This window comes from Brachycentrus maculatus, unplaced genomic scaffold (assembly GCF_059751285.1).
Source record: "Brachycentrus maculatus isolate JH-2025_06_01 unplaced genomic scaffold, ASM5975128v1 h1tg000076l, whole genome shotgun sequence".
Lineage (NCBI taxonomy): Eukaryota > Metazoa > Arthropoda > Insecta > Trichoptera > Brachycentridae > Brachycentrus > Brachycentrus maculatus.
The window spans coordinates 164785-180074 of NW_028280830.1; the positions used below are offsets into that span (position 1 = coordinate 164785).

General features: G+C 30.7%; 1 protein-coding gene across 6 annotated transcripts in view; it reads right to left on the reverse strand.

The window, feature by feature from the left end:
* LOC148311105 (potassium channel subfamily K member 18-like) overlaps nt 1-10236 on the reverse strand; it is a 35924-nt gene extending 25688 nt beyond the window's left edge. Inside the window, exons 1-2 of one of the 6 annotated variants that reach the window (XM_088257235.1) lie at nt 10042-10199; nt 8814-9763 (exon numbers count right to left, since the gene is read on the reverse strand). In XM_088257235.1, the coding sequence (XP_088113361.1) occupies nt 8814-9279 (466 nt within the window). In that variant the 5' untranslated portion in view covers nt 9280-9763; nt 10042-10199. Of the gene's footprint in view, nt 1-8813; nt 9764-9895 lie in introns of all 6 variants that reach the window. The other 5 variants (XM_088257236.1, XM_088257234.1, XM_088257240.1 and 2 more) reach the window with 5 other exon arrangements.
* Nucleotides 10237-15290: the final 5054 nt, after the last annotated feature.

The window sequence follows — 15290 nt, forward strand, 5'->3', positions numbered from 1 at the left end:
TTTTTTGACATCTCATCAAAGATGAAGAAGAATTTGGAAGTCTGGGCATTACATACTAATAAAAGAGTTTCTGATCAACAAAAAGCTTCTTTTCATCTCACCAATAGATGTCTCTAGTGAAGTTCAAGTGATTCAAGAATAATGTTTCAAAATTGGTTCATATATATAGAACTTCCAAGAATTTGAGTAGTGTGGTTGTCAGTAATGGGTAGAATTGGTGAATGTTACACGTGTGTAAAGTGATCACTCAAACCAGCCTATGACGGTCGTCAGCCCCGTAAATGCCCAGACTTCCAGATTCTTTTTCATCTTTGATGAGATGCCAAAAAATAATATGAATTTTACATAAATTTGTGTGTTTGTAAATTTGTTTTGAACTTTAAACTATATCAAGTTTAATATTTAATAAAAATCAAGTAGTGAATTTAAACATATAAAATAAGCTTGGGTTTGATTAAGTTAAAGCACAAAACTAGATAAAATGCCTTTTTAAATTACAAACAAAAATTTTAGGTTTGTTGACTTTTGTTTGCTTAGTATTTTATTTCTAATCGATCAAGAATTTCAATATGAACCTTCTACTTGAATAACCTATTAATATAAGTAACTAGTATTGCTTTAAATAAAAAATGTTAAAAGTTTAAAGATTTTTAATAAACGTAAGCAGAATTCCACATTTTAAAAAAAATATAAAAAGTAAAAATATCACATCAATGAATCAAAATTAAGAAATTCATTTCTAGATTTTTTAAATTTCAATTGAATTTTTTATACAATAATACAAAAACGAATAGATTCCTATTAAAAACAAAAATATTTTAAAATAACAGATAAAACATCTTGATAATGTATCTCATGGGCGCATTACGTATGTATTATATACAACAAAAATTTACGCCTATTAGATTTCTATATATGCAACTAAAATCATATTAAAAGTTTAAATAGGAATGTATTTATTAATAATAAGAAAAACGTAAAAAAATCATTAAAATTTAAAGTTTATTTTTAAACAGTTGGCTACTAAAATTATGTCAACTAAGTTAATACATTAATAAAAACGAAAAGGCCAATATACAGGTATTTTGCTTTATAAGAACAGTAGAGTAGAATAGAAGATATGTAAGTACATATAATACAATAAGTAGAATTATAGAAAATAAAAAGTTCACTTAACATATAAATAATAAAAACACTTTAAATGTAATGTAAAAACATTTGTTTAACACAATTTTTAATTATTTTAATGTAAGCATGAATAATTTACGACTAGGTCTTATACAGGTGTTTGGTTTTATCACACAGCTGATTGCAAATCAATTAATAACACATATGATATCATCAATATTAGAATATACAAGAAGCAAAAAATGTTTGCAAAGACAGAGTGGTATGGCGTTCTATTCTCTCTGTCTAATCCTCCAGTAAAGCATCATGATTATTAGATAGTTAGTTTGAAAATAAATAATAATTTAAATGTGTATGATACAAAAAAAATCGGCAAAAAAGTTTATATTAGGGTTTAATTATTTGCTTCGCGTCCTATGTAGTATAAAAATAAATAAATTACTCGCACAGCTCTTAAAATTTGTTTTGTTCGAACTAAATTACCTACTTGTTTTTGTCCGCAACCGAGGCGAAACAAAGAAAACAAATATAACCAAGAATGTAACTTCCTTTGTATCACGTCCAAATAAAATAAAGTGAGTGAAACCAAATGCTTAAAAGCTTTGACAATTTGCGGAGGAACATGTGCTGTGTCGTTACTATCGTTTCGCTTCGTATTAAAGTGATCAAAATATCTTATTTCATTGGATTTAAGTTTTGTACTGACGTTTCTTGGTGGAACTGCATTTTATAGAATAAAATAACAACTTTGTACATCTAGTTAAGGTTGAAAACAAGGAAAAAGGATTAGAAATCCTCGAAATAAATAGATTAAAAAATTGCCCAGTAAAGAAATATTAAACGACAAAGTCACACACATCCATTCACTTTTACTGTACCCATTAAAACACAAACAATAAATACTTAAATTTCATGTCAATGAGAAGTAACTGCCGATTTTTTTTTATGTTTCAGAGAATACAGGACTTCCCTATACTAATGAGCAATAGAAGAGGTCCTCAACCAACGTTTCTAGATTTAATTATATATATGATAATACGAAAATTAATTCTACCATAAAATTATATCAAATCATTTCTATAACCTTTACCATAACTTACATGTAATTATTATTCTTATTCAATACTCTTTCAATTTAAATGCATTTTGTCAAAAATAATTTTAAAAATCATTGTTTTTTAACCCCTGTTTTATAGTGTATATAACATAGAATTTTATCTTGCCTCACACCAGTCTGATTATGTTGGTTACGACAAAACCCGGCTGCTGGTCAAATAAAATTAATGGAGAAAAAACACTACAGTTGTTATTTTATTATATATCTTATTTCATATTAAGGCCTATAAAATATGCTTTGAGATATTCGAAGAGTTTTTTCCAATAATAGTATGGGTTTTTTTTCATTAATATTATCCTCTATGATTCCGAATACTGAACGATATATTGTATAACATTTATATACTCTACCCAACTAAAAACTACTGAAACGCTAATGCTCATGTAGTCAACTGTAGTGTCCCTAAGAGAAAAATAAAGAGTTCACGCATACGTATAAGCCTGGGTGTAACTGACATAGAAAGGAAGGCAGAGGAAAAGAAATTGAGATGGTATGGGCACATGAGACGTAGAGAACCTGAACATATTGTAAACCAGGTGATTTCCATGGATTTCAAAGATATCTAGAAGAAGACCAAAAAATTAATGGATGCTACAGAAAGATAACATGATTCGAAGGCATGGCCTTGGTGACGTTGTCCATGATAGAAGGACCTGAGGATGAGGAAAGCTGATCCCAACAGTCTACAAAGACGATAAGTTAGGATGGACTCAGGAAAAAAAATATGGATAATTAAATCGAAAATCGATTATTTTCCATACATAAAGAAAAACCATATGAAGATAATATTGATGGGTAGAAAAAAATAAATTAAACATAAAGTAATAAATTAAACCCTGAAGAGGGCAACAGGTTGTTGCCGAAACTAGTTGGTTTATAAAAAATTGAGTGGATCAAAACACGAAGTATTTTTATTTCTCGAAATAATATGGATTTTTTTTAAAAAGACAACAAAAAATAACCTCTTAATTCATTTTCCCGACAGATGCAAGAAAATATTGAACCCGATTTTTTTCGTTCATACAAATGTGAAGCGGAAATTTATTAATACGTATTTTTTGTTTGTTTTAGTCGATTAAAATATAACAAAAACACTTAAACGCTGAGAGGCGCTCAATTAATATATATATTTATGTAATCCTTAATTTAGATGAGATCAAAGACACCATTCACATTTGCAAAGCGTGTTTGGATAATTATAATTGAGTACTTTACGCTTTACATTACGTTATATTATAGCTTCCATCTCACGTACCAAAATAACATTAAACTTTCATTTAAAAATTAACAACGCCTATTATATGTCATGTGTTGAAAGCTAAAAAGGTATGAGTGACAAATCACCTATTTTCAGGAGACATTTCATTCTTGCTCATATTCATGAATAACGTTTAACGGTTAATTTTAAAAAAAGCGGCATTATTTGAAACGCATCTTCGACCTCTCATGCCTAAAATCTTCTTCTTCTCGCCTTTATTATTACGTCGTATAGCAGCAGCGCTATCTTGACCGTTAAGTGTCGGGTTGTGGTCCCGTGGTTAGTGACGCGGACTCTCAAGTCGAAGTTTCTCGGTTCGAACCCACTCTACTACAATTTGATACCTATTTCTAATAATGAGCCGCTTAGGCTTACAGAAATAGTATGAAATTGATATATTTGTGTAATAATAACACAAATATTAATAAATATAAAAATAATAATAACAATAAAATATGGAGGAAAGATGATCAACATCACGCTTCAGGCACATCTATAGAATCAATAATTAAATAAAAATAGATTTTGTCCGAATACGTTACAAATCTGGATTATCTCCAATTAGGAATTATTTTTTTGACTTTCGTAAGCCCTGTTAATGCACAGACTTCCACATTCTTCTTCATCTATTTTGAGATATCAAAAAATTGATTTAAAAATAACTCTTAATTAGATATAATCAGATTTGTGAACAAGTATTTGGACTCACTTAAAATGTTGTAAAAAGATATTTATTAAAAAAAAATAAAAAATTTCCAGTTTATTTTTTAGTATTTTTGATGATTACTTAAGGGGCTACATTATTTAAAAATTATTTTTTGTTTGTATCTTGTGTTGACCTTAACATCCCTATCTCAATCATTCTGTTTAACAAGAAAGACTAATGTAGATCCATCACGAGAGAGAAAAATAATGCGGTAACTCGTTAGACAAGTTTTGAAATGGTCGGATGCAAATGTCTAGTCGACGTTGTCTGTGATTCTGATTTTAGACAGAACCATCCATTTTTACGTAAGCCGACGTCTGAATCATTTGTCTTGAGTATAAGAAAATAAAAAAAAGAAAAAAAACGTCTATCTAAAATATTATTTACTTATTTAAACTTCATGTACAGAGTAGAAATAAGTATAATTTATATTTGAAGCACTAACTTTGTTATTTTCTATTTTATAATCATAATGTTACTCTGTTTTAAAATCATTATAAATATTTAATTATAATGTCTACCGGTTTCGAAGCTAACCGCTTCTTGATAAAAAAGCGGTTAGCTTCGAAACCGGTAGACATTATAATTAAGTTATAAAAAAATATTTATAGTGATTTTAAAACAAAGTTACATTTTAATTATAGAAATGAGTACATTGGTGGGTTTATTGGTAAAAACCAATGAACCAAAAACAGACTAGTGATATTGGTCAAAACGTTTGATACCTTATATAGTTGTTTGCAATCAGAGGGTAGATAGTATTTAAACATTAAAACAATTACAAATCGATGATAATAAGGAAGGCAAAAGATATAGGGAGTTTAGGGTAGGACGTAGAGAAAAAAACTAAGGGATAAGGTTTTATGGACATTGATTGATAGAAATGTCTCAGGCTTTTCTTAAAAGTTATTAAAGAGGGTGCATTTTACATGAGGTTTCTTAAAAAAACATTATCTGATTCACAACCTTTTGGATGGGTCACAAAATTACCTTATTTGAACCCATATCCACACCCAGTGTTATTTTGATCGTTACATGAAGGTAAGGTGATCACTCCAGCGCTTCCAGAGTAATATTAAATAAATATAAGAGCGTAAAATTACAAAAAAAACTCAAGAAGAAGAATAGACCCATACAAGCAGACAGATCGTTCCTTTTTCCTTTAATGCATTTTTTAAAGGTTTTTTCTCATAAATATTTTAATTAATTTATTAAAAACTCATCGTTTTATAAGGATTTCGTAAAAACGCTATAAGGTGCATTTAATCATAAAAGAAAATTTATTTTCGCTAAGCTTTGTCCAGCGGAGCATTCCAAAGTCATTACTTATGACTCGGTCATCTAGCAGAAGATATAATGGGAGTGTCTGATGCCAGAAGATGATAAGTGTCTCGATGGAATCTAGAAATCAGGATCTTCCAAAGCTAAAAGCGAACTAATAAAAACAAACAAATGGCTTATTATACAACCTGCTAAAAATATATCTCTTTTTTCAAAATTATTAACTTTATAAATAAAAATGCATAGATTATTTTTTGACATCTCATCAAAGATGAAGAAGAATAAGTCTGGGCATTTACGGGGCTGACGACCATCATAGGTATATTCTTCATATTCCATATTCTTCTTCATCTTTGATGAGATGTCATAAAAATAATATGAAAATAACTCCTGTAATTGGAGATAATCCAGATTTTGTGAACAAGTATTTGGACACACTCAAAATGTTGTAAAAATCCATATGTTGGTTTGTTTCAAATCTCAAATTTCCTCTTGTTATTAACGGGTAGCTCTGATATTTAGACTCATCTTGCGTTTTATATAAACGTGACAGGTAAAAACGTGTATTTTGACTTATTTTGGCCCCCCATGGCAGTGCCATCTGATGAACGTAATAGAACACGAAAAACATAACATTTATCATCGTAGACAAAGTGCTTCTTGATAGCTGCTGTCGCTTAGTATTATTAGTGTTTTTGCTTACAATTTCTTTAAATATTTTCATTGTTTCACAAGCACTGTTAAAGTATATATTATTTAAAATATATGGTTAGTATTTTATTTATTATTTTGAGAAATAAAAATACTTTGTGTTTTGATCCACTCACATTTTTATTAACCAACTAGTTTCGGCAACAACCTGTTGTCCTCTTCAGGGTTTAATTTATGACTCTATTTATCTTTAATTTATGACTATATTTTATTTCCTTTCCATTTGACCAGACTGAGCCACACTAATGTACAGTTGAAAACAGCTACATGATAAATATTTCTTAATAGATACATATACATGAGCTTCAGGAATATATTTATTAAATGCACATTATTATTCCTGTGTTTAATTTGAGAAAGTTATAAAACTCAAAATTCTCAATGGAGGGTAGCACAATTAGTTAAAATTCCACATCTATCAAAGAACAACTAACATACAAAAGGAATACAGCAACAGGGATTAAATTTCTCAAAATAATTAATGCAATATATATGTTACAAAACTGTACAGAGTGATCTTAATTAACTCAGTCAAATGCCAGGTCATAAGACCTGGAATGCTTAGATTTTCATCTACTTTCGTATAAAACGTAAGATGTTTTGTCTCAAGTTGGTACACCTATATTATAATGTATAATTTATATTCGCTGTACTCGCTTTGAACATCGCGCAAAAGCTGGATACATTCCTGGCCAGCTTAATTTATCATACCATGTAACCGCTACATAGTAGACAATAGAATTAATTTATAATAGCTTTTGTTTTAATGTAATACTAGCCACTGATGAAAGTGCCTAACCTTTTTTCATTAATTGATTCGGCAGTCACTTTGTGGTAAAATTTATCCATTTTTAATTAATGTTTTACTTAGTAAATACCACTATTTCTTAAAATCTTCTGTGACATATGTTTCGATGCATTCCGCATGAATGCGTGCGGAAAATGATGCGGAATGCATCGAAACACGTGTCACAGTAGATTTTAAGAAATAGTGGTTTTTACTTAGTAAAACATTTATATGAAAAAAATACCTAACCTTACCTAACTTTACAAAAAAAACCTTTAGTTTAAAAGACTTATCTGCAGATAGGATAATGAGTATATGGAAAGTGGATGTAAAAAATACATCACAAATACCCTTCAAACCCTTATCTGCACCCGATGGTGCATAGGGCGTTGTTACATGTAAATGCAGTGTTATCTTGATCATTAACATGTGAAGGAAAGGTGATCAAACCTCCGCTTCAGTTTTCAGTCCAGGGTAATATTAAATGAATATTAGAATAAAAAATCAGTTTTATGAAAAATCAATATTTATGTAATCTCCCCCCCCCCCTGGGAATATTCACAAATATACAGAAAAAATGAATATATATATTTCTTATATTGATCTTCCAATTTATAAGAATTGATCAAGAACCGATGGCACATGGCTAAATGATATTGTAACAAGAAAATATATTGTTTTCTTGTAAAAATATTTCTTAACACTCACACGTACATAACTATCTATAAGTAAGTATAAGGTACATAATGAACTTTTACCTGTATGATTTTTCACAATAATGGTTGTTGGCTCAAACAATATTGTTTTGTAAAGATCTATAGAGTATTAAAATTATCTCATGAGCAATTATATCCACAAGGTGTGTATGAAAAAAACCAAGCTAGACGGTTTAAGATAAATCATAAACTAGTGATGTTTGGATTACAGCAACAAACAGCCGATTGCAAGATGAGGCTGCAGGGTATGAAGACACAAAAGATATTGGCGGATACAATACTATTATGTGAATATATTGAGTATTTTAATTATCTAATGTGCAGTTATATCCTCGAGGTGTATATTAGGACCCAAACTAGATGGTTTTAGATAAATCATAAACTAGTGATGTTTGGATTACAGCAACAAACAGCCGATTGCAAGATGAGGCTGCAGGGTATGAAGACACAAAAGATATTGGCGGATACAATACTATTATGTGAATATATTGAGTATTTTAATTATCTAATGTGCAGTTATATCCTCGAGGTGTATATTAGGACCCAAACTAGATGGTTTTAGATAAATCATAAACTAGCGATGTTGGATTACGACAACAAGAAACAGCCAATTGCAAGATAAGGCAGCAAGGTATGAAGACACAAAATATATTGGCAGATACAATACTGTCATATTAAGATCTGTAGAGTATTATTAATATATAATGTGATGTTTTATACAAGAGAAACAAAGATAGGCGGTTTAAGATGAAGCTTAATCTGGTGTTGTTGGATTACGACAGGAGGAAACAGAGAATTGTAATGTGAGGCAGAAAAGTATGAAGATACAATATATATTAACGCAAACAATACTGGTATGTGAAGATCAATAGAATATTATAATTACCTAATGTGAAGTTATATCCATTAGGTGTATCTTAAAAAATAGAGACGGTTTTAGTTAATTTAGTTAAATTATGAACTGGTGTTGTTGGATTGCGAAAGCAGGAAATAGACAATGGATAGATGAGGCAGCAAGGTATGAAGATATAAAAGAGGGTCATCAAAATGAGGATGAATATGATGATGACACGAGTATGTTAAGTTGGTTGAATTCTATTTAATCTTACCTTCAACTGCTACAAAAATTGCAGCTCCTGCCGCCGTGTATGCCATGATCACGATAAATAGGAAGATATGCGTGAACCATTTCCTGGACCACTTGCTAACCCTATTGTAAATCCAGAACGCAGATTTTTCACCGACACTCAACCCGCTCTTGGCGGTATTCATAGTGAAGTCTTTAAACCCTTCGAACTGCTTGAACATGTAATCCGAAGCCCTGCTTTGGTACATGTTCATGAAAGGGTTATAATACTGGCTGTTGGCGGCTGCAGGGGTCATGGGCTGCATATTGTTGAAGTTGCCATAGTTTAGAGGGTAACCTTGAGGATTGAGAGAGCTGTTGTTTGTTCCGGCTGTAGAAGGAGGTCTCGGAGCGCCATAGAAGGCATTAGCAGACTGTGGAGGCGGGATTTGAAGCGTGATCTTAGGTTTTGGCGGGACTTTTGGCGGTACACTTGGCGCGGAATCCATCTTGAATTATAACGGTTCTATTTTCAAATTATTTTTTACTCTTTTGTCTCTGGAATGTGTTGCAAAAAATGGTCTATGTTTCAATGTTGACTTCTGTGGAATTCGTTCTTTGCATTAGCTGTAGCACTAAGATCAGCAAATTGTTGATGGCCGTAGTTTCCCCTACTATTAGAATTTGTCTGCTGGTATTTTTAACAGCGAAAAATGTCTTTTTCATGTACAAATCACACATATTTTTAATGTCACTTCAATGTTTACAATACATTATTTTTAGTTTTGGCACTTGGACACGATTTTATTTACGTTTATTTTATTGATTCGGATTCAATGTGAAAAGATCGAATTTACATATCCAACACACTGTTTATAGTTCATTCATTCAAATTATAAACACCAGGAATTTAAAACAGATTCCAGAAAAATTATTAATATCACTCGATTTAAAATTCGTAAACAGAAATGTATTACTTACTTTAAAAAAAAACTAAAATTTATCAAAACACTATCCTTGTCATTCATCGTTCACTTTGTATAATACCACTTTTATAAACACTTATAAAAGTGGTATTACACAAAGTTAACGATGAATGATAAGGAGAGTGTTATATTACCATACCACAATGTTGACAATGCTTAAAAAAATTGTTTATCAATTATTTTTTTACTTTTTTATGTATTTAATTAACTTTCGGAGCAAGTAATGATTTTTTTCAAATAAACTGCCGATTTAAGTATAAATTTTATAACAAAATATCGATTTACTGTTAATTCACTCTTATAGAGACGTGCGTCTTCCTTTTCACTGAATCGATATTTCGAAAAATTTTCCCGCGATTTTGCCGAAACCGCGTTCGATTTTCGAACACTGTCCGTGTCTATGAGGTTGCGTGCGGTTAGGGAAGAAGACTGGACTCCATCGCGGGGTTTTAAAAAAAGAACGAACCGTCTCCCGCCAATAGTAGCGTCTGTCGCATTCGCGTTTGAAAATAGAACGGCGCTAGAGATGTGTCAACGCACCAAGAATTTTCTAATCTTTGTCACAAATTCGCATTATTATTGTTGACTGACTTTTTTATATTTAGAAAAGTACGCTTCATGTGGGAATTCTATAGTTATCTAGAATTTCTCTAATGACGGGCTTACAAAATGACAATTCCGCTTACAATGGATTATTTGAGAAATCATAACTTCTATTTGAAATATACACTTTATTTATTTTGTAAGAAAATCGTTATCACTCATCAATTTTAGAATCTCGGGAGCACAGACCAGAAACAAAACTTAATTTAAAATCCTTAAAATACACACTAAGTCCTTCCAACATTCATTTTGATATCGAGCTTGCGATATGTGCAATGTAATGCTTAATGAAATAGACATCAATAATGTTTCTTTTTATGCGTTTAAGAGAAATATTGTTGATGTCTCTTTGACTATTTGATAAATTTCTATTATTTGATAAAAACATTTAATGTAAGTTTATTATTATTTATAGTTATACTTTTATGTATTTGACAGTTTGATTTTTTCTTTTTTTTAGACTGCTATTATTAAGTGAAAAACCTGTAAATGGAATTTTATTTATAATTTATATTTAAAGCTTTGTGATTTTCCATTTTATAATTTAAATGTAACATATATATAAATAAATATTTATAATGATTTAGAATTAATTTTTTTTACTGTATTACTTTTATAATTTTTGTATATATTCGCGCCACTGTTATTTCTGTGGTCATTGTTCGTATAGGTTTGAGAAACCATAATGTCGTTTGCACTTCATTAAGGAGAAAAAATAAGAGTTTTATTCGTATTTTACCACGCAGCTTAAACGTGACGATTTAAAGCGCTCTCCAGTATTTTTTTTTTCCTTGTAAAATTCACAAATTCGGTTTTTCAAACATGTTTCTACCTCACCTCCGTTTTTCATTATTTTCCAGGCGCACTTATTTGATTATTAAAAAAAAAATAAACCCTTGTCATAAATTACTTAATGAGTTTTATTTTTATAAACACGACTATATTTCGAAAACTTACAGATTTTTTTATCTACAGGTGAAAATTAAAACTGAATTAATTTAATTATTACATTTCACTTGTAGATGAAAACATCTATAAGTTTTCGAAATAAGTCCTGTATAATAAAAATCGTCCGCCTCCGTAGTGTAATGGTCAGCACGCTCGGCTACCGTTCTGGAGGTCCCGGGTTCGATTCCCAAGGGGGGTAAAATAAAATATAAGTGATTTTTTCACTGTAATATTTATTCAATATTACCATGGACTGGTACCTGAAGCGGAGGGCTGATCACCTTTCCTTCATGTGTAAACGATCAAAATAACACTGCGTTTATATGACACAGTGCCCTATGCACCATTGGGGTGCGTATAAGGGTTTTATTATTATATTATTTATAATAAAAATAAAACTCATTAAGTGGTGTATTACAAGTGCCTAATTTAAAAAAAATAATCAACATGGCATTCCACAAAGTTAATAATAAAATAAATATTGTACTTATTTGTATTACTACTATCATAACGTCATTTCGCTGCAGGGGTAGGCGGAAAAAAAAAACAGAAAAAAAACATTACTCTCCATAAAGATTTTTCATTTGAATGTTTATTTAATATCACCCTGAAATGAACCAGAAGTAGGGATAGGACTTATCACCTTCCTTGCATTATAAACGATCATAATAACACTTCATCGATGCTATGTTTCGCACTGTTGCGTTATTGGATGCAGTTAAAGGTTAAGTTGGGTTTGGAAAATAAGTTTTTTTACAACATTTTGAGTATGTCCAAATACTTGTTCACAAATCTGGATCAAGAATTTGAGTAGTGTGGTTGTCAATAATGGAAAGAATTCGTGAATGTTACACGTGTGTAAAGTGATCACTTAAACCAGCCTATGACGGTCGTCAGTCCCGTAAATGCCCAGACTTTCATGTTCGTCTTCATCTTTGGTGAGATGTCAAAAAATAACATGAAGAGTTAGCTTTTTTTAGTACTTGTGTATTTTTAACACAATTCTCGATTCATTATCTAATTTTATTGTGTACTGGCATTATGAATGGAATCTTACAGTGGCAGAAAAAACCATATTAAATTTTTCAGAAAAAATATTTAAACCAAATATAACGGGAGTTATATTAGATTCAAATATTTTTTTGAGAATAAACATAATTTTTTGAGTAATTGATTGGGAGAAATGATTTATTTGGTTTTCCAGAAATTTGCAACGTCTGCATGTTGAATTCAGAGAAATGAACAATCCCATGATATCGTGCTTTATGTATATTCTTGTATGCACTATTTATAAATTTCAGAATAAAATCAGCGTCCTAATATAACGCCGAGTTTCAGTGATGCGAGATGACAGAGATCTTTCAGGAAAGCTCAAAAAGCTTATTCGAGCTTTGGCTTAGTCACTGCGTTATTTCTGACGCGTCTTTTCTTCGGCTAAAACATTTATTAGTGCACTGCTACATTATAATGATTTTAAACATTACAGTTCATTTGGGAAGTGAAAGTGAAATGATTTTAATGACAACAATAATCAAAACATGAAATCTTTTTTCAATTAAATAAAAGTAATTAACTACCACAAGACTTCCTCATAGGGGTAGGCAGAAAGAATAGAACGCCACACCAATCTATCTTTGCAAACAATATTCCATATTTATGCATCTCCTCAAACATACCCACCAATTATTTCGACTCTTGACCTGACCTGTGTCTTGTTCGACTCCCATATTTATTGTAAATTCTTGGGACTATCAAACCTTCGTTGTGTGTAAATCGTGTATCATGGTTGTGTACTAAAGGATTTTGATATTTTTGTCTAGTTTGTTGTTCAACGATAATACATTAATACATTTTTATTGTTTTTAATGATTTTAACCTAATATACAGACAAAAAAGAGAGAAAATTAAGAATATAAACATTTTACAATTTTCATAAAATTAACTCTTGATCATTTATCCATTCCTTTATTTGGCCTTTGTTCCTTATTTCATTTTGACCTCTAACATCCATCGGCAACAAATAAAAAAAATTTGGAACGATATATTGCAGTGTCCGACTCCCATATTTATTGTTAATTCTTGGGATTATCAAACCTTCATTTATAGTCATTTTAAGCAATGACAAGTTGATCGTTCACTATATGAAGGCATGGTAATCAATCCTGCGCTTCAGGTACCAGTCCAGGGTAATATCAAATAAATATTATAGTGAAAAAATCACAAAAAATTTTACCTCCTTGAGAATCAGACCCGGAATCTCCAGCACAGTAGCCAAAAGCGTTAACCCATTGTAATTCAAAATTAGAAGATTGTTATTAAAGCGATTTCGTTCATTTCATGTATTTCAAATACTCAGAAATATAAATTATTAAATACTCAGAAATTAAAATAGAAATTAGTCTGTAGTTAGGTTTGTATGAGGAAATACGTGATTGTGAAAGAAGCAAAGATTATTATTTTTTGACATCTCATCAAAGATGAAGAAGAATATGGAAGTCTGGGCATTTACCGGGCTTACGACCGTCATAGGCTGGTTGGAGTGATCACTTTACACACGTGTAACATTCACCAATTCTACCCATTATTGACAACCACACTACTCAAATTCTTGGAAGTTCTATATATATGAACCAATTTAGAAACCTTGTTCATGAATCACTAAAACTTCACTAGAGACATCTATTGGTGAGATGTAAAGAAGCTTTTTATTAAGCAGAAACTCTTATATTAGTATGTGAGATCCGAATCCCGGATTATAATCACACACATGAGAAACGCCAGAAAATACCATTTTCATTTTTATTATTAAGCTTATAATTTGACCAGATAATTTATTTACAACATTTTGAGTGTGTCCAAATACTTGTTCACAAAATCTGGATTATCTCCAATTACAGGAGTTATTTTCATATTATTTTTTGACATCTCATCAAAGATGAAGAAGAATATGGAAGTCTGGGCATTTACCGGGCTTACGACCGTCATAGGCTGGTTTGAGTGATCACTTTACACACGTGTAACATTCACCAATTCTACCCATTATTGACAACCACACTACTCAAATTCTTGGAAGTTCTATATATATGAACCAATTTAGAAACCTTGTTCATGAATCACTAAAACTTCATCTTCTTCTTCATCTTTGATGAGATGTCAAAAAATAATATGAAAATAACTCCTGTAATTGGAGATAATCCAGATTTTGTGAACAAGTATTTGGACACACTCAAAATGTTGTAAATAAATTATCTGGTCAAATTATAAGCTTAATAATAAAAATGAAAACGGTATTTTCTGGCGTTTCTCATGTGTGTGATTATAATCCGGGATTCGGATCTCACATACTAATATAAGAGTTTCTGCTTAATAAAAAGCTTCTTTACATCTCACCAATAGATGTCTCTAGTGAAGTTTTAGTGATTCATGAACAAGGTTTCTAAATTGGTTCATATATATAGAACTTCCAAGAATTTGAGTAGTGTGGTTGTCAATAATGGGTAGAATTGGTGAATGTTACACGTGTGTAAAGTGATCACTCAAACCAGCCTATGACGGTCGTAAGCCCGGTAAATGCCCAGACTTCCATATTCTTCTTCATCTTTGATGAGATGTCAAAAAATAATATGAAAATAACTCCTGTAATTGGAGATAATCCAGATTTTGTGAACAAGTATTTGGACACACTCAAAATGTTGTAAATAAATTATCTGGTCAAATTATAAGCTTAATAATAAAAATGAAAATGGTATTTTCTGGCGTTTCTCATGTGTGTGATTATAATCCGGGATTCGGATCTCACATACTAATATAAGAGTTTCTGCTTAATAAAAAGCTTCTTTACATCTCACCAATAGATGTCTCTAGTGAAGTTTTAGTGATTCATGAACAAGGTTTCTAAATTGGTTCATATGTATAGAACTTCCAAGAATTTGAGTAGTGTGGTTGTCAATAATGGGTAGAATTGGTGAATGTTACACGTGTGT